This window comes from Piliocolobus tephrosceles, chromosome 13, assembly GCF_002776525.5.
Source record: "Piliocolobus tephrosceles isolate RC106 chromosome 13, ASM277652v3, whole genome shotgun sequence".
NCBI classification, from domain to species: domain Eukaryota; kingdom Metazoa; phylum Chordata; class Mammalia; order Primates; family Cercopithecidae; genus Piliocolobus; species Piliocolobus tephrosceles.
This window is the reverse complement of record NC_045446.1, coordinates 1,413,145-1,432,266: the sequence shown is the minus strand read 5'-3', so window position 1 is coordinate 1,432,266 and position 19,122 is coordinate 1,413,145. Positions and strand designations below refer to the sequence as shown.

General features: G+C 51.3%; 2 protein-coding genes across 2 annotated transcripts in view; one reads left to right on the top strand and one right to left on the bottom strand.

The window, feature by feature from the left end:
* The window catches only part of LOC111520603, a 13,552-nt gene extending 1,821 nt beyond the window's left edge, over positions 1-11,731 (top strand). The window contains exons 3-4 of the mRNA XM_023183495.1: positions 197-323; positions 10,927-11,731. Of these exons, the coding sequence (XP_023039263.1) occupies positions 197-323; positions 10,927-11,731 (932 nt within the window). The remainder of the gene's footprint in view (positions 1-196; positions 324-10,926) is intronic.
* Positions 11,732-17,718: 5,987 nt separating this feature from the next.
* Positions 17,719-19,122, bottom strand: part of LOC111520604 (homeobox protein Hox-A3-like) — a 1,954-nt gene continuing 550 nt past the window's right edge. Inside the window, 3 exon segments of the mRNA XM_026447310.2 lie at positions 17,719-18,059; positions 18,728-18,764; positions 18,766-19,082. Coding sequence (XP_026303095.2) covers positions 17,719-18,059; positions 18,728-18,764; positions 18,766-19,082 — 695 coding nt within the window.

The following is a 19,122-nucleotide window of genomic DNA, read 5'->3' as shown; positions in this document are numbered from 1 at the left end:
GAGGCCCACCTGCCTTCATCTGACTGCATGAGGCCCACCTGCCTTCACCTGACTGGATGAGGCCCAGCCACATTGTCAGAGGGACATCTGTTTCACTCAAAGCCTACTAATCTAAAATGACTTTGATTAAATGGCCTTCACAGCAACATTCAGACTGGCGTTTGGCCAAACAGCCTGGCACTGTGACCCAACCTAGGTGACATGAAGCTAATGGCCTCCGTGTACCTGCAGGGCACTGTTGCGCTCCATCCCTCTTCTGTGTCAGAGAGCTGTCTGAACTGCTCCAGCTACTCTGACGCATGGGGACGTCCTGTCCTGAAGGGGTACGGGCTTTCTAGGACTGGTTTGGCAATCTCTCCATGAACGGTCCTGCTGTCTCGAGCGTGAGAGGTTGGAGCGTAAAGAGCAGATGTCTGCGGTATCCCTGGTGCTTCCTGAGAGGAGCACCACACTCAAGCTCACCCCCCTACAGCGGATGTGCTGGACCAGGCTCCTGGGGTGCTCAGGGCCTGAGGGTGCCAGGATTAGAACCTCCACACCCAGAGGCTCCTGCCTGGGGCTGGCATCACCAGCGGCGTCTCCTGCCTGCCTTGGATTCCTCCTCTTTCTTCCCTTTGCTGTTTTTTCTGGCTCCTTTAGCCGCAGGTCCCCAGCTGGCTTTCTCCAGCCGTCCTGCATACTGGCTGAGAAGGGCATCTAAGGCACAGGACTAAGGGCTGTACACAGCACGGGAAGACCCTCCCTTTAAGACGTTTCTCCCCATGCTCTCTTCCCCCTGCAGCCCTCCTTGCTCCCCAAGTTCCAAACACACCAAGCCAGAGCCTGCTTGAGCCTCGAGCCCTTTGCACTTGCTCTGCTGCGGGTTATAAAGCAAAATGTAAAACGCAACGTGCATCACGTCCAGTTCACATATTTCCACCATGTTTGGGCATTTTTAAGGGTCACGCTTGATTTTTATCCTAAAGCCAGTGACAGCCACTCAATCTTTGGAGACTGGGATGCCAGGGCTGTCGCCTGCATCCGCGGTTGCAGTTTGCCAGGCAGCAGGAGCTTGGGCCAACTTTGGGCTCCAGAAGCTGCCACCCCGGGCCTGTCTTGCCACAGCATCCCCTGGCAGCCCTGCTGAGTCAAGCCAGCTTCCTGCCTTCCCAGACCTGGCTCGTCGCTGAAACCTGGGAGGGAAACTTGAGGCTCTCAGCCCCTCTGCCCAGAGCTGCGCAGGATAGCTTGGAGCCCTGCATGCATTTGGCAAATATTTACTGTGTGCGCTATGTGCCCGGCACTGTCACTGAACCAGAGGGTAGAACAACGGCCACAACCGGGGACACCTGTTCTCAGGGCTCCAACCTTCTGGGGAGGGATGGATACAGTGAAGGGCGTCTGTGAGGTGACACGTCCAACGAAGGAACGCAAACAAGGAGACGGAAAGAGGGAGCTGCTAGTTTACACGGGCACTGGTGAACATAAGCGTTTGTGTTTAAGACCAAAGAAAATGGTTGCAGCTGTGCAGGCGTGTGGGGTTCACACTGGGACAATAACCACGGTTGAAGCCTGGTGCCCCCCAGCTTAGGAGAAAGAAGGAAATGAGGAACAGTGTGCAAGCTCTGATCAAGATGGCCCAAACCTAAGAAGCCAAAAGTGTACTGAGGTGCAAGCTATACTTTACACTCTTATGCATTCTTCCATGTGTAAAAAAGTTTGGACACCCAGAGAATCTGCGTTTAGTGCCTTTCAAATCGAGGGGACAAAAGGTCCTGCCTCCACGGGCTGGGAGAGCCTCATACACACAACACACAGGGTAATGACTGATTTTTCCTTTTCTGCAAGTAATTTCCTGATCTCTCTCTTCCCAGCTCAGGAATGAGCCTTAGGAAGGGGCAGAGGTCGAACCTTTTGGTTCAAGCAAGGCCTGGGGTCCGAGGGGAGAGGCCTAGCTGGAGGAGACTGGGGGGTTTGGAGAAGTAGGGGAGACGCCGCAGGTGACCGGAGCCCCCTCCTCAGCACAGCCCCTGGCTCAGGCCCCTGAAGCTCTCCGGGTGGAGGCTGAAATCATTACTATAAAACCATTGTCTTACAGGGCAGGCACCTTCCGCTCCTGGCATGGTGCTGGATAGAGATACGATTTTGCTTTAGATATGAACGTGCACGTTTGCAGGAAAACCTAACTATGGGTGTGCCTGTGTTTATACTGTATGAAGGACTTCTCCGTCTGTTGCTGTTCTATTGTTACTGTATCAGGCACTGACGGTTTATTAATACCTTTTCAGCAACATGGAGAAAACAGATGATGTTTTCCCCATATCTATCATTACTACAGTGAGTCTTTTATTTGTTGGTTTGGTTTTTTCGTTGCCATTGTTGTTTTTCTTGAGATGCCCAAGCTAGAATGCAGTGGCCTGATCTGAGCTCATTGCAACCTCTGCCTCCCGGGTTCAAGCGATTCTCCTGCCTCAGCCCGCCGAATAGCTGGGATTACAGGGGCCCGCCACCATGTATTTTTACAGAGACGGGGTTTTGCCATGTTGGCCAGGCTGGTCTTGAAACCCTGACTTCAGGTGATCTACCTGCCTCAGCCTCCCAAAGTGCTGGGATTACAAGTGTGAGCCACCACATGCAGCCTCATTTATGTCTGGTATTTTTACAATATCAGGCACATTTGCATTCTTGATGTCAACCCTTCATTGCCATGATCATCATTGTGCAAATCCGATGCTGGGTCTGATTTGCCAAGCCCAGAGTCGGGGGTGAGAGTGTGGCCAGCTCAGGTGAGGACACGGCGGGGGTCCAAGGAGCTGGACCCTGGGGAGGGAGAGAGGTGGGCTGGACACAGAAATGGTGGGACTCCTGGTTCAAAAGACAGCAAAAGGCTGGGCACGGTGACTCAGGCCTGTAACCCTAGTACTTTACGAGGCTGAGGTGGGCAGATCACGAGGTCAGGAGTTCGAGGCCAATGTGGCCAACATGGTGAAACCCTGTCTCTACCAAAAACACAAAAATTAACCAGGGGTGGTGGTGCGTGCCTGTAATCCTGGCTACTCTGGAGGCTGAGGCAGGAGAATTGTTTGAACCCAGGGGGTGGAAGTTGCAGTGAGACAAGATTACGCCAGTGCACTCCAGCCTGGGGGACAGAGCAAGACTCTGTCTTGGGGAAAAGAAAAAAAAAAAGCAGCAAAAAACAGCAATGAAAGCCTTCGCCTTTAGGAATGATTTTATCACTTATATAATAAATAGGGGTGATAGTGGTGCCAAGTAACAACATCAATTAAGCTACAAAATAATAATTTTTGGATTCATAATTTTACATAATATAATAAATAATATTTTATTCATGGGATGAGTTTATGATTTTTCTAATTTTTTCTGCAAATTCATTTATTAGATCATCAAAACAGATAATTTAGAAATTTCATTTTTGGTTTTGACATAACTGAAAGCTATTTCAGTCTTTTTTGGCAAATGCGAGATCTCAAATAATTTTTGATGACCTTTGAGAAGATTCTTTGTGCTGATACAGCTGTTATTGGAGCAGTAAAGGTATTTTTTGGGCTGCGACAACATTAGGATAAGTTTGTGATAAATTGCTTTAAATTACAAATGTCAGCACATCTAGACCTGGTGATTCTTGTGGATAAATTTTTTTTAATTTAATTCTTCAAATAAATCAGTTTCATGTGACTCTAAATTATTTTTTAGTAAGCTTTATTTTTTGGAATTGTTTTAGATTTACAGAAAAAATGCAAAGAAAGTTTCCATACACCTTACACCCAGCTTCCCCCATTATTAGTATCTTACTTCAGTATGGTACATTTCTCACAATTAAAGAACCAATATTGGGCGGGCGCGGTGGCTCACACCTGTAATCCCAGCACTTTGGGAGCCTGAGGCGGAAGGATCACTTGAGGTCAGGAGTTGGAGATCAGCCTGGCCAAAATGGTGAAACCCTGTCTCTACTAAAATACAAAAATTAGCTGGACGTGGTGGCAGGTGTCTGTAATCCCAGCTGCTCAGGAGGCTAAGGCAGGAGAATTGCTTGAACCCAAGAGGTAGAGGTTGCAGTGAGCTGAGATCATACCACTGCACTCCAGCCTGAGCCACAGAACAAGACTCCGTCTCAAGAAAAAACTAAACTAAACTAAAAACTAAATAATGACCCAGCACGGTGGCTCATGCCTGTAATCCCAGCACTTTGGGAGGCTGAAGCAGGCAGATCACTTGAGGCCAGGAACTCGAGACCAGCCTGGCCAACATGGCAAAACCCCGTCTCTACTAAAAATACAAAAATTAGCTGGGCATGGTGGCTGGCACCTGTAATCCCAGGTATGTGGGAGGCTAAAGGAAGAGAATTGCTTGAACCTGAAAGACAGAAGTTGCAGTGAGCCGAGATCACACCACTGTACTCCAGCCTGGGCGACAGAGCGAGACTCCATCTCAAAAAAATAAAAATAATAAAATAAAATAGAGAACCAATAATGATGCATTATTATTAACCAAAGTCCACATTTTTGTCTTCTCTCATTAGCATTTACCAGCTCGTCCGTTTCTCTCCCAGGGCCCCATGCAACATTCCCTCGTCCGTCTCCCTGGGCTCCTCTGGTCGGTGACCGTTTCCCAGGCTCTCCTTGTTGGTGGTGACCTGGACCACTCAGAGGACTGGTCAGATGTTTGTAGGGTACCCTTATTGGGATCTATCTGGTGTTTTCACGATTAGACTGGGCTGTGGATGTGGGAAGGAGGAGCACAGAGAGAAATGCCCTTCTCATCACCCCGTGCTGAGGGCCTGTCCTGCTGGCATGGCTCATCGTGCCTCGTGGACTGTGCTGCCCCGTCTCCTGGCTGAGCTCCTGTCCGTCAGGTTCCCCACGGAAAGATGCTCCCGAATTCCCTCGTCCCGGGCTGTGCTCTCAGAAGGCAGTCCCGGTGTTGCCCGCACGTGAGGGGTGAGGGCTACACGGAATTAGTGGGAATCTTTCTGCGTGGGGGACTGGCCTATCCACTCCAATTAATTTATTTACTTTATTTATTTATTTTGGAGATGGGGGTCTCACTCTGTTGCCCAGGCTGAAGTGCAGTGGTGCGATCTCGGCTCACTGTGACCTCTGCCTCCCAAGTTCAAGCGATTCTCCTTTATTTGTTGACTAGAGCACTTATTTCTATCCGTTGTGCTCTTTCTATTTTACAGTTCAGGTTGGAGTCAGGGCTACTCTCTCTATTTATTGTGGGGATTGGATTGTTCTATTTGTGACCCCCAGGAGCGCTTTCCGTTGGCTCCCGTGTCCCTGCAACGTGCACCTGATATTTCCCGTCACCGCACGTGTGGCGGCTTTGCGTTGTTTTCTTTTAGATTTTTTTTCCTGGAGCTACAAGATGCTCCAGGCTCACCTTTATCTTTTCTGCCTCAGTCCTAGAAGTTGTCATGCCTCCAAGGGTCCCTGGTCCTCGGGTTGGAGCCTGGTATTGAACCTCCTGCTGCTGTGGGGTGCCATAGCTCTGGGGCCCTCTTGAGGCAGGAGAGGTTGCCAAGGAAGTGGCCATCTCCTCACAGCAACCGTGACCACAGGGCCAAGGCAACAAGCCTCCGTATTCACAGTCATTGAGCTCATTCCAGCAAAGCTATCTCAGGAGGGAATTTCCCCCGTACAGAGCATGCGCATTTTGGTTTTACCTGTCCTCAGACCAACGCTTTGCTCCTTATAATAGTATAAAGCACACCCCTGGGTGGAGATTTAAGATGCTAGTGAGACATGCATGGTATGAACAAGTGTGTACAGCTGCTGCGCACGTGCACCCAGAGGGCTACCCAGAATACGCTTCCTAGCAACACCCCTTCGCAGCTCCTTAGGAATAATCATGGAAGAGTCCCATAAAGGCAGCCTCCCTCGCGCTGGTCTCTGCTGTCTCCTCCTCACAAGCAGCCTGCCCTGCACCCTCTGTCTCCCAGGACATCATGCCTGTTCTGCACCTCTCATCCTCCCAGGGCATCTTGTCTGTTCTGCACCTCTCATCCTCCCAGGGCATCTTGTCTGTTCTGTCCCTCACTTTCACAACATTCTTTCTCCTGTGCAATGAATTCCTCTGTGCTGCATCTCCTGTGTGTCTCGTTTAAATTATTTTAAAAGAAGACAAGAACCGAGATCTCACAACAGCTGTCAACAATCTCTGCTGACAGAGCAACAGGACATATGTGTGCATCCTAACCACGTCTGCGCACATCTGCAGGTGTTTCTGTGTGTGACCATCTGTGTCTGTACTAAGCTGAGCATGAGTTCCTAATGAGGTCTCCACCTCTAATCCATCACCTTGGGCACCACGGCAACCTCAGCCTCCCCAGTTTAAGCAATTCTCCTGCCTCAACCCCCTGAGTAGCTAGGACTACAGGCGTGCGCCACCACACTTGGCTAATTTTTGTATTATTAGTAGAGATGGAGTTTCGTCATGTTGGCCAGGCTGATCTCAAACTCCTGACCTCTGATGATCCGCCTGCCTTGGCCTCCCAAAGTGCTGGGATTACAGGCTTGAGCCGCTGCAACTGCCCTGTCTTATCCTTTAACCATCAGTTCACCTGAAGCTTTATATGAAGACAGTATTCCTTTCCATCAAATATAATGTTCTTTACTTTTTGATTTTTGAGACAAGGTCTCACTTGGTTGCCCAGGCTAGAGTGCAGGGGCACAGTCATGGCTCACTGCAGCCTCGGCTTCCTGGGCTCAAGCAATCTTCCCTCCTCAGCCTCCCCAGTAGCTGGGACTACAGGTGCACACCACTGGGCCCAGCTAATTTATTTTTATTTTTCATGGAGACCAGGTCTCACTATGTTGCCCAGGCTGGTCTTCAACTCCTGGGCTCAAGTGATCCTCCTGCCTCAGCCTCCCAAGGTGCTGGGGTTACAGGCAAGAGCCACTGTGCCCAGCCATTTCCTTTACATTTAATTTGTATTTCTAAGTTTGTCTTGTGGGTGTTTGCTTTGCAATGTTGCAGCCATTTTCCAAATCTAAAGGTTCAAAAGTGTTTGAGGAATTCTAATAACTCCCTGGTTTGCTCTATGCTAATGTCTATATACACAGTTTCATTCTGTAACAGTTTACTGGGTACGGCCTGAGCTTGGCAGCTCCCGTCCTAGCCCTGGACTGGGACGCACTATTCAGCAGGTGCTGCGGAACCAGCTCTGAGGACAGACAGACCAGCCAGCCTCCCACCCTGGGCTGGTGCTGACCTGTGCAGGGTCCCTCCTTCCCCTGAGCTGCAGCTGGCATGACTGTACTTCTACCGCTGCCACCTCCTTCCTGGGCCCCGGTTCCAGCCCAGCCACCCCTTGGTGCCCTGGACTGCCCTCACATAGACACCACCGGCCAGGTCTGTGCTGCCCACCATGCCCAGGGCCCTGCATGCACACTGCCCCTGGTGCAACCCCTGTCATGTGCACACTCCCCTGTCCCACCAGATTTGCCCACAAAACCCAAGCTGAAAATAAAGTTATTGAGAATTTCTTTTCTTTTTTTTTTTCTTTTTTTTTTTTTTTGGAGTCGGAGTCTCACTCTGTCACCCAGGCTGGAGTGCAGTGGCACCACCTCTGCTCACTGCAACCTCTGCCCCCTGGATTCAAGCAGTTCTCCTGTCTCAGCCTCCTGAGTAGCTGGGACTACAGGCACACGCCACCTCGCCTGGCTAATTATTTTTTTGTATTTTAGTAGTGACGGGGTTTCACCATGTTGCCCAGGCTGGTTTCAAACTCCTGAGCTCAATCAATTCACCCGTCTCGGCCTCCCAAAGTGCTGGGATTACAGGCGTGAGACCCCGCGCCCGGCCGAGGATTTCAAGACAGTGACAGCAAGGCCTGAAGCCTTCCAAGTGTGGAGCCCTGTGTGTCTGCGGGAGCTGTGTGCCCGTGAAGCAGGCACTGGGGCTGAGGCAGGAAAACACGGTCGGAGGCAGGGAACAGAAGGCGGATTCACACTTCAGCTATGACAGGACATGTCCTCTGCACTGGCACAAACCCAGCAAATGACTTTATAACTTCATCCTCTTCATTTACATAGGGCGGACGGCCAGTAGAGGGTATTTGGACTCACAAAAACTCTATAACGGGATCCTTGAGGCCCTACGCTCAGCCGCTCCCACGCTGTGGAGTGCACCTTCATTCTCAATAAATCCCTGCTTTTGCTCGCCTCACTTTGTTTGTGCATTTTGTCCAATTCTTTGTTCAAGACGCCAAGATCCTGGACACCCTTTCTGGGTACAGTAACAGGGCTTCCGAAACAGGGCTACAGAAGCCTTGGTAGGGGGATGACTGAAGGGGGAAAAAGGCAGGAAGTAGGCAAGCCCCACCCACAGAGTGTCCACCCCCTCCTCCGGTTCTGTCTACACTGCAGGGGCTAGAAGATAAAAATGACCATTCCAAGTCCAGGGTAAGAATGAGGTCCTGCCAATCGGATGCCTTTCCCCAGGTCTGGAAGGGAAGGCCGGCAGAGGCCTGCGCCAGGGCTCACATGTTGCTGTGCACGAGGGCGAGCTCGGCACCTGTAGCTGGTCACCTGCTTCCCTGGCAAAAAAGCCTGGGTAGACGCACACCCCAGTAGTGTCACCAGCCTGTGGGTGCCTGAGGTGACTCCCTGTCCCTGGACCACATGGCAGGTGCGCTGGAGCTCAGGGTTCCAGGACAGCTTGCAAGCCTGAGGTCTCCCGGGGCCAGCGCTGTGGATAGCTGGAGTCCTTCCAGGAGGTCCAGCCTCCAGAGCTGCCCTCAAGAACATAAGCTTCTTATTTCCACTCTGGATCCGCCTGACTGAAAATACCCCGAATGGCTGCTTTTCCTGCTCTGACTGAACCACTGCTTGTCCTTGCTTCCTGGGGCAGCCCTAACAAAGGACCACAAATGACAAGAACGTCCCTCTCCCAATCCTGGGGGCCAGAAGTCCGAGATGCAGGGGTGGCCAGGGCTGGTTCCTTCTGGGGCTGCGACGGAGCCTCTGCTCTGGTCTCTTCTAGCTTCTGGGTCTTGCTGGCAACCCTTGGTCCTCTGTGACTTATAGAAGCATCACCCCAACCTCTGCCTTCATCTTCACATAACGTCCTAATGTCCATCAATGACAGACTGGATAAAGAAAATGTGGTACATATACACCATGGAATACTATACAGCCATCGAAAAGAATGAGGTCATGTCCTTTTGCAGGGACATGGAGAGAGCTGGAGGTCATTATCCTTAGCAAACTAATGCAGGAACAGAAAGCCAAATGTCGCATGTTCCCACTTATAAGTCAGACCTGAACACCGAGTACATAGGAACACAAGGGAAGAACAGCACTGCGGTGCACTTGGAGGTGGGGGTGGGGTGGGGTGGGGGCAGGAGGAGGGAGAGGATCGGAAAGCTACCTATTGGATACTATGCTTCTTACCTGGTTGATGAAATAATCTACATGCCAAACCCCATGACGTGCAATTCATCTATATAGCAAGCCTGCACATGCAGCCCTGACCCCCAAGTAAAAGCTGAAAGAAAGCTTGTCTCCAGACACGGTTGCCTTAGAAGGCACTGAGCATTTGGGCTCCCCCAGCACTGGAATTTTTTTGGGGGGTGGTCTATTCAACTCCCGGCTGCCTTCGAGCTTGTGTCCAGCAGCTGAGCATCGTGTGCAGTCATTACCTTCCCATGTCTGGTTTTTCAAGGCCCCGTGACATTGCAGATAAGCCCAAGTTCCTCCACATCTCCAGTCTGGCTCCTGCACGCACTAGGGGCTTCTTAGGGCCTGATGTGCCACACAGCTCAGCATACAGACCCTTCCTCATCCTTCTGCTGAAGTGGCCTGGCCCTGAGCTTCCCTCCCTCCCACAGGACGGCGGTGCCTCTGCAGCTGACACCACCGCCCTCACCACCTGTCCCTCTCCCCGCCTCTCCCCATGTACCAGATTGGGAGCTTGGGTTTACTCTGCTCTGTCCTCTCCAGAGCCCAATGAAGGGGTGGCCTGCCCCTCCACACCTGTGGGTGCTTCTCGTTAGGTGGGACGAGAGACTTGAGAAAAGGAAATAATACACAGAGACAAAGTATAGAGAAAGAAAAGCGGGACCCAGGGGACCAGTGCTGTGTTTTCAGAGGACCCACACTGGCACCGGCCTCTGAGTTCCCTTAGTATTTATTGAGAATTATCTTTATCATTAAAAGGATAAGGGAGTGGCTGGACAATAGGATTATTGTAGGGAGGAAACCGGCAGTAAGACATATGAACAAATCCTTGTAACATGAATAAGTTTAAAGGAAAATGCTGTGCCTTGAGATGTATATGCGACATCTCCATAAACCTTTTAGCAGTATTGCTCCAGCAAGTCCCACCTTATTCCTAAATGTGTTTTCTCCTTACTCAGTAAACAAGACACACAATGGGTATTACCCGGAGATGTTCCAATCTCAGGGAGGGGCAGGATTTTTAACCATCAAGCCTCTTTCAGGTACTTGTTTAACAAAGACACATCCTGCACAGCCCAATATCCTTTTAACCTTAAATCACCTTTGCACATGTCTCTTGCAAGGACAAAGTTGGGGGTAGGGTCACAGATTAACAGCATCTCAAATACAGAAATAAATGGAGTCTCTTATGTCTACTTCCTTCTATATAGACACAGTAACAGGCTGATCTCTTTCTTTTCCCCACAGCCCAACACAACAAGGGGCCCAGAGCAGAAAGCTATAGACGTTAGTTCTGTGCATGAAGACATGGACCACGGCGTGAAAGATGCTAAGGGAAGAGAAATGGGAACAGTCCCAAGGGTGGGGGCAGGAAGATGGTGCTTCTGGGAATGAGAGAGAGGTGGGAAGGAGAGAGCCACAAGAGAGTGAGCTTTGCGCCTAGAGACTTTGTTTATTTAGAGGGTCAGGATTCTGTCTTGATATACAGATAGCCAGAGAGATTAAGGGTGGATCACACTCCTGAAAGAAGGGGCAGCTGTCAGGGTCTAAGGGGTCTGAGCTGCCTCTGGGGCCTCAGTGGGCCGCTTTGGATCTTAAATGAGTGTGGAGCAGGGAGAGGAAGTTCAGAAGTAGTGGGCAGTGAGCCAGAAGGGATCCCCAGTCAGTTTCGGGAGCGCTGGTGTGGAGTGGATGAAGCCAGTGAGGACGCAGTGGAGACAGTGGAGCACCAGAGAACCCAGAGCGAGGAAGCTGGGCAGCTGGACACTTCGCCAGTCAGGCCACCGACAGTCTGCAGCCAGAGCCTCAGATCTTACACTGGCAGCACATGGGGACACAGCAGCTGGACTGGCAGCAACAGGGCTTACAGCAGCTGGACTGGCAGCAGGATGACCCACAGCCTGAGGAGGAGCAGCAGGGCTTGCAGCAGCTGGACTGGGAGCAGCAGGGTTTGCAGCAGCTGGACTGGCAGCAGGATGACCCACAGCCTGAGGAGGAGCAGCAGGGCTTGCAGCAGCTGGACTGGGAGCAGCCACAAGAACCACATCCCCCCTTGGAGCCCCCACAGGAGCCACAGCTGGAGCAGGAACAGGCTGGCACACAGCAGCACATGGGCTTGCAGCAGCAGACGGGCACACAGCAGCCGGAGCCACAGCCCCCACAGCCGGAGCCACAGCCCCCACAGCCGGAGCCACAGCCTCCGGAGCAGCCACAGCAGCCCATGGTTCTGGTGGATTGAGGGTGGAGCAGGTAGAGGAGCAGGTGAGAGGGAGGTGCAGGTGTGGAGCTCCCTGAGCCCGGGCCCCTTATATCCCTGGGTAGCGTCGCTCTGAGACCTCAGTCACTCCATCACTGCCAGCACTTCCTGGGTATGTGATTATCTGTTTGCTGGACTTCGGGTTCTCATTGGCCTGATCCAACACTCACCTGCTTGCCTTTCTAAATGTAGCCACTTCCTCCTTGGAACTGGACCTTGTACTGAACCTGATCACCTGCCTTCTGTTTTCCTCATGTGACCAGCAGAGGACAGGTTTTCTACAAAGATCATTTGGGTGGTTTTCTTCCCACCAATGGCACCACGTTTTTCTTTGAAACTGTGATCTCTGTGTAAAGAGAATTTTTTAAAAACTAAGCTTTCATCCATATAATTAAAGAGGCAAATGAGGAACAAATGTTGTATCCCGGTTCTGTCTTAACACGTGGGTGCACGGCATTCAACGTCTCCTCCACCAGCCTCAGGTCGTGGGGTGCTCAGGACTCCTGGCTGCTGCATACACAGCCTCACATGATGAGTATTGTTTATGTTAAAAATCTTCAGGAATTTCATGGGTGGATGGGGGATCTCATTTATCATCCTGCTGTGAATCTCTTCAATTAACTATTAGTGAGGGTGATTCTTTTTTTTTTTTTTTTGCGATGGAGTCTCGCTCTGTCGCCCAGGCTGGAGTGCAGTGGCGTGATCTCGGCTCACTGCAAGCTCCTCCTCCCGGGTTTACGCCATTCTCCTGCCTCAGCCTCCCGAGTAGCTGGGACTACAGGCGCCCGCCACATCGCCCAGCTAGTTTTTTGTATTTTTTAGTAGAGACGGGGTTTCACCGTGTTAGCCAGGATGGTCTCGATCTCCTGACTTCATGATCCGCCCGTCTCAGCCTCCCAAAGTGCTGGGATTACAGGCTTGAGCCACCGCGCCCGGCCGAGGGTGATTCTTTTACTCCAATATAAATTATGTACTTTTTCGACTTCTATTACTGCTTCAAAAGTTATTTGGATATTGAGAGAACGAATCCCTCCTGTCCAAACAGTGCACTTTGTTTTTCCACAGGTGTGTACTTGAGTTTAATTTCCGACGTTTTTAAACACTATTCTCACTTTGTCTTGTCATTTTATTTTCTGCCTCGCCAACATTATTAGATGGTAAAAATGAGTATCTTTCAAGCTTTGGGTGAAAGGTCTTGTCTTGTCAGGAAGAGGTGAGAGAGAGGGTTACAGGCTCCGTAGGGCTCCGTAGTTCCCATTCCTAATGGGGGCCGGGGGGGCAGGGGACTGAGAGAAACCCACAGAGAGGGAAGTGCTCACTGTGCTGGAAACACCGTCTTCCAAGTGAACACGCTGAGTTCGAGGAGGCAGCCCTGTGTGGCCACAGTTCACTCCTCCCAACGGGACGCGGTGAGGCTGGGGTGGGGACATTTCATAAGACCTGGATCGTGAGCGCAGAGCCCAGGCATCCTAACAAATCTGTCCCCCACCAACCCTGCCTGAGGCCGCACTGGACGTGAGCAGACCATCACGCACCCCAGGCGCTTGCCAGAGCTTGGCAGCTCTGCCCTCAGGTGCTGGGTGAAGAGAACCAGGAGCATCCCTTTTGGTTCAACATAGATAGAAGATCTAGACAGGACTGGCCAAACCCAAGAGAGGTCACGTGAGATTCTGTAACAGCTGTGAAAACAAACCTTAAGAAACAAAAGGAGGAGGAAAGGAAGGAAACAAACCTTTGTAAGTGAACTCACCCTTCAGGAGACAAAAGTAGATCTCCTGCAAATTGTTGAGTTATGCCGCAAATAATAACAAATACGGCAGCAAATTACAAATATGGCATAGTAACTTTAATAGGGCCCTCAGTTGAGATAGTAAAAATAGAGAGTAAGTTTTATTTTATTTGTTTATTTTTTGAGATGGAGTTTTGCTCTTTTGCCCAGGCTGGAGTGCAACGATGTGATCTCGGCTCACTGCAAACTCCGCCTCCCAGGTTCAACCGATTCTCCTGCTTCAGCCTCCCAAGTAGCTGGGATTACAGGTGCCCGCCACCACACCCCACTAATTTTTGTATTTTTAGTACAGATGGGATTTCACCATGTTGGCCAGACTGGCCTCAAACTCCTGACCTCAAGGGATCTGCCTGCCTCGGCCTCCCAAAGTGTTGGGATTACAGGCATGAGTTTCCGTGTCCGGCCTATAGAGTAAGTTTTAAAAGGAAGAGTGGAGGCCTTGGGAAATAAATGAGCACCAGAGGGAGGTCATTACGGTTCGAGTTGGTGGTTAGGAAGAGTGAGGAGCGGAACAGAGGTGGCCGGGACTTGGGTCGATGACATCCAAGAAAGATGCGAGACACTCACAGTGTGGCTAAAGCACAAAGCCGTGGAATCACCAGAGAGAGGCTGGCAGACGAGGAGGACAGGAAAGCCACAGCATCGGTGTAAGTAGCAGAGCCTTTAACAAATGGAGCCGAAAACAGATTCAAAAGTCAAAGAAATGCGGCATGACCCGCAGGAAGATCTGAAAGTTTAGTCCCAAAGAGCATATAGTATGCTCCAGGAAAGAATGAACGCAGAACGCTGAAGACCGAGCCCCCGGCGGTTTGGTGATGGAACTCCAAAAGCTGAATCAACGTTGCCGCTTCTGCAAATCACCGGCCAGTCCGCCGTGGCTGTCTGGGCTGAAGGTGCTCATAGCTAGCTGGTCTTAGATGCTCCTCAGAGAGGTCGTAAACCCAAAGATAGGGGATCAATTTCTCCAAAAAGTAGACAAAACCAAACATGACCCAAGAATATGGCGACAAAACGTCCTTCAAGTAGAAGAAAACAGGAAGACAGCCTTCCAAATGGCAGAAATCTAAGATGACAGCACCTGGGACTCTGGGGAAAGTCATACGGACCCTACACAATTGGGATTTATTCCAATTAAAGAAGTGAGGCAGGGACAGGCAAGGCAAGAAGTGCTGAGGACAACAGAATGAAGACCAGCACTGAGCAATTAACTACACGGGCGATGGTTAGTTGCAGCAGAGCCCACCTGCATTCCCAGAGAGAAAAATGAGCCTGATGATATCTCTGCTCTCCACCTACTCGGGCCCTTTCCACAGCCTCCAGGTGGGTGAGGGCTACAGCCAAGGATGGACCCGGTGTCCTAGGGCAGGGGTCCCCAACCCCCAGGCCGCAGACCATGGTCTGTTAGGAACCAGGCTGCACAGAAGGAGGTGAGTGGAGGGAGAGCGAGCATGACCTCCCATCCCTCCAGCCGCCACATTAGATTATCATAGGAGCGAGACTCCTACAGTGAACTGTGCCCACGAGGGACCTAGGGTGCGTGCTCCTTACAAGAATCTAATCCCTAACGATCTGAGATGGAAGAGTTTCATCCTGAATCCGGCCCCCAACCACCCCCTGGGTCCGTGGAAAAATTGCCTTCTACAAAACCGGTCCCCGGTGCCAAAAGACAGTGGGGGTTGCTGCCCTCGGGTGCACTTGTAAACGGCCCTGCATTGGCGTTGCTGGGCTGCTGGCCTCCCTGGTGGGCATCGATCCTGGCCCCTCACCACGCCCGTGGGTCAGCACCATCTCTATCATCTCACGGGTGCTACTGTTTCCGTGCTTTTCTTATTTTTACTTTTTCCTTTTCGTAGGCTTTTAAAATTCTCTTTTCTTGCTTCTATGGACTTGAAGAAGGTTCTTTCTTCCTTTCTCCTCTTTTTCCACTGCGTTGCACTGATGTTTTTATCTCTACTTTTCCCCAGTGGTGACTGTGAAAATTTTAACATGCATGTTTAACACAGCCTGAGATCAGCCACCATCTTCCACTGGCCCCGCACAGAGGCGGGTGATCCCCTCAGACTAGTGTCTCCTGCGCCGACCTGAGTGCCGTCCAGTGTTTCTGATCCGCCTTCTTCCTGTACCCCCAGCCAATCGTGAGCATCCCACCCGTCATTTCTTCTTTAGATACAGAAGGTTTACCTTCACGAGAACCTCATACTTCCATCCAGAATTTATCAAGTTGAAGAAGACACTTCTGTCCCTCAGCTCACGGTCAGGCACGCCATAGCTAGTCGTTACACCTGCTGAGGTGAACGTGTGAGTCCTTCTCTCCCTCAAGGCAATTTTGTAATCAGTACAAAATGGTACATTTCCTGACGGTGAGCCATCTTAGCATTCTTGGAACAAACCCTACTTATGACTTGTTATTTTTAAATAATCATATTGGAGTCTTCTATTTGATTCAGAAATTGTGTGCATTTGTTAATAATGAAGTTAAAAATTTCTTTTGTTTTACTGGCCTTACCTTTTTCTTTTATTTTCTTTCTTTCTTTTTTTTTTCTTTTTTTTCTTTTTTTTTTTTTTTTTTTTTGTGAGAGAGAGTCTCGCTCTGTCACCCAGGCTGCAGTGCAGTGGTGCAGTCATAGCTCCCTGCAGCCTCGACCTCCTGGGCTCAAGAAATCCTCCCACCTCAGCCTCCCGAGTAGCTGGAACTACATGTGTGCGCTCACACACCCAGCTAATTTTTGTACATTTTTGTAGAGGTGAGGTATCACTACGTTACCCAGACTGGTCTCAAACTCCTGGGCTCGAGTGATCCTCCCACCTCAGCCTCCCAAAATGCTGGGACCGCAGATGTGAGCACTTTCACAAGATCTTTTCATTCTTCTCTGTCAAGCTCCAAATGTTGCTGGGTGGTTCTGGCTGGGGGTCTGGGGCTGCATCCCCTGAAGGCCCAGCTGGTGTTGACCCACTTCCAGGATGGTACATGCCTTGGCCTGTGGGTGGGAGGCCTCCGCTTCTCACCTGCAGGACTCTCCATGGAGCTGCTATTGGCACAGCATCTGACTTCACCCAGAAGGAGTAGTACTGAGAGAGAGACAGAGAGATAGAGAGAGAGAAGTGTTGTACTAGCCTCCAAGCCCTGCGCCATCATGCTGTCTGCCATCTTTGTCACGAGAAACACACTTTGCTGCTGGCCTTCTCCTTGTCGCTTCTTCTGCAAGTCCTTCTGCTGGAGCCTTCCCTGTTGCACAGCATCAGCCAGCACTTTACCATCTCAGGAAAACCCGCCCCTGAGACTTCCTCTCATCTGAGTGTGGTTTCAGGTGGTGGAGGAGTAAAAATCTGTGGGGTCAGCCTAGCCCGTTTTAGAATCAGAAATCCTTCCAGCTCTCTCTTACTTGGTGCCCCCTCTTCTGTTGGGTTCTTGATCTGAAACCTACAGATACAGGTGGACATCAGGTCCTGTCTAGATACTGCAGTTTTATGTAAAGTTCTGTGTTTTTGTGCATGTTTGTAGACTTGCTTAAGGAGAAGCTCTGTAAAAATCCACAGAAGAGTCTATGAACCCAAAGTAGTTAAGAAGGGGTCTGCAGAGTAATTCCAAATGTGGAACATGGGAGAAAAGACTACTCATATTCATGTCTGTTTTAAGCTGAAAAGGTGAAAAAAATAAAATTAACTAAAATTAAAATAGCAAATGACTAGACAGGAGCGTATGCACCTTATATAATACACACATTTCAGGGGCATTTTCTCAAAAGCTGCATATTCTTGGGGTTCCCCACCAGACAGGGTGGAGACCACTTTCACGTTGATTGTTCCATCAGAGCCTTGCAGGAGGTCCTCTGAGGATCCTCTCGGCCCAACTCAGCGAACCTGAAGGTCATCAATGGACCACGAAGAACAAAGGCCCATGAAAGGGAAGATGTCCCCAAAGTAAAAAAAAAAGAAAAAGTCCTCTTGTACCCAAGGGAAGGAGCTGACCCAAGGGTGTCACTAGGAGTCAGCGCAGGTGTTGATACGTTACTTCAGGGACTGGAGGTGAATGTATCAGGTACTGGAAGCAAACGTATCAAGCACTGGAACAAACGTATCCGGCGCTGGACGCAAACGTATAGGGCGCTGGACGTAAATGTATCAGGAAGCAAATGTATCTGTTTCCTCTGTTCCAGACCTGGAGGATGCCGCCTCTGGCAGGAACAGCCAACACAAGGCGGCTCTCTCCTGATGGGTTTTCTGTTCCTCGCTGAGATGCAGTCCCCTATTCCAGAACAGAGTGGGGCTCCAGCTCACGCGGGAAGAGTCACCGAGTGCCAGCCGGTGTCTACACCGTGGCCTGGGGCCCGTTGACTGGGCTCGGGGCACTCACAGGTATTGGGGTCACGGGAGCAAATGGCTATCCCGTTCCCTGCTCTCCTCGGGCTTTCTTTAGCATCCAATGGGCCTGCACCCGAATGTAGTTGCCGCTTCCCAGGCTGAGCCCGGCACCCGGGCGGGGCATCCTCCTCCGCGCACCGTCCCTGGAAGGGCCTCTGCCGTCCGCAGGTGCAGCTGTACGGGAGCCCCTGGGCCGGCCACGCTGGGGCGGAACCTGCTCCACAGCGACACCGTGCGGCGGCAGGAGGAACAGCTGCAGGAGGCGATGAGATCTGGGTCCTGACCCAGCGCAGAGAAGTGTCTGCCGCTTGGAATGCTTGGATGTCCTTCCTCAAAAGGCAGCCTTCGATTATTTGAAGTTCAAGTTCCAGCAGGCAGCCTGCACTTTATCTGTCAACCCTGCCACCCCGGTGGTCCGAAAGGCCTGGAAGAAACCCCGGTTATCACAGGAGCACATTTTCCATGGGGAGCACGCAGCAAGCTCCAGAATAAGCACTTAAAATCCCCGTCCCAGTCAACACTCCAAACCTTCCAACAATGTCTTGCACCGAAAAGGACCCTGCTGAGCTGAGGGCTGAAGCCCCATGTCCTGGGACCTTTGGAAACAGCCCGAGGGCCAGGAGCTGCTGTGGACGGTGAAGGTGTAAGGCCCAGGCGTGTCCCAAGCAAGACACGTGGCTCCAGCAGAGGAATCTTCCCAGGAGCCCTGGGCTCGAAATCACCCTCAGCAAGACCAAGGCCTCTGAGCGAGTCACTGCCTGCTCATCGCTTCCTTCTTGTCACATGGAAAGGGGAACTCACCGCGGGACACTGGCTAGTGTTTACTAAGGGGCAGCTTCCATCGCAGACCTGACAGCACATTCGAGAACAGTGCGAGGAAAACAGGAGTTATTTATAAAAATGCAAAGCACAAGAGAATACCGGGACCAGTGGCACAAGCAGGAACCAGGAAGTGACCGTGTGCCCAGCCTCTCACCTGACCCTGGGCAGGAATATAAAGAACCCGGGCTCAGGGAGCTCCACACCTGCACCTCCCTCTCACCTGCTCCTCTACCTGCTCCACCCTCAATCCACCAGAACCATGGGCTGCTGTGGCTGCTCTGGAGGCTGTGGCTCCGGCTGTGGGGGCTGTGGCTCCGGCTGTGGGGGCTGCGGCTCCAGCTGTGGGGGCTGTGGCTCCGGCTGTGGGGGCTGTGGCTCCGGCTGCTGTGTGCCTGTCTGCTGCTGCAAACCCGTGTGCTGCTGTGTGCCAGCCTGTTCCTGCTCCAGCTGTGGCTCCTGTGGAGGCTCCAAGGGGGGCTGTGGCTCTTGTGGGG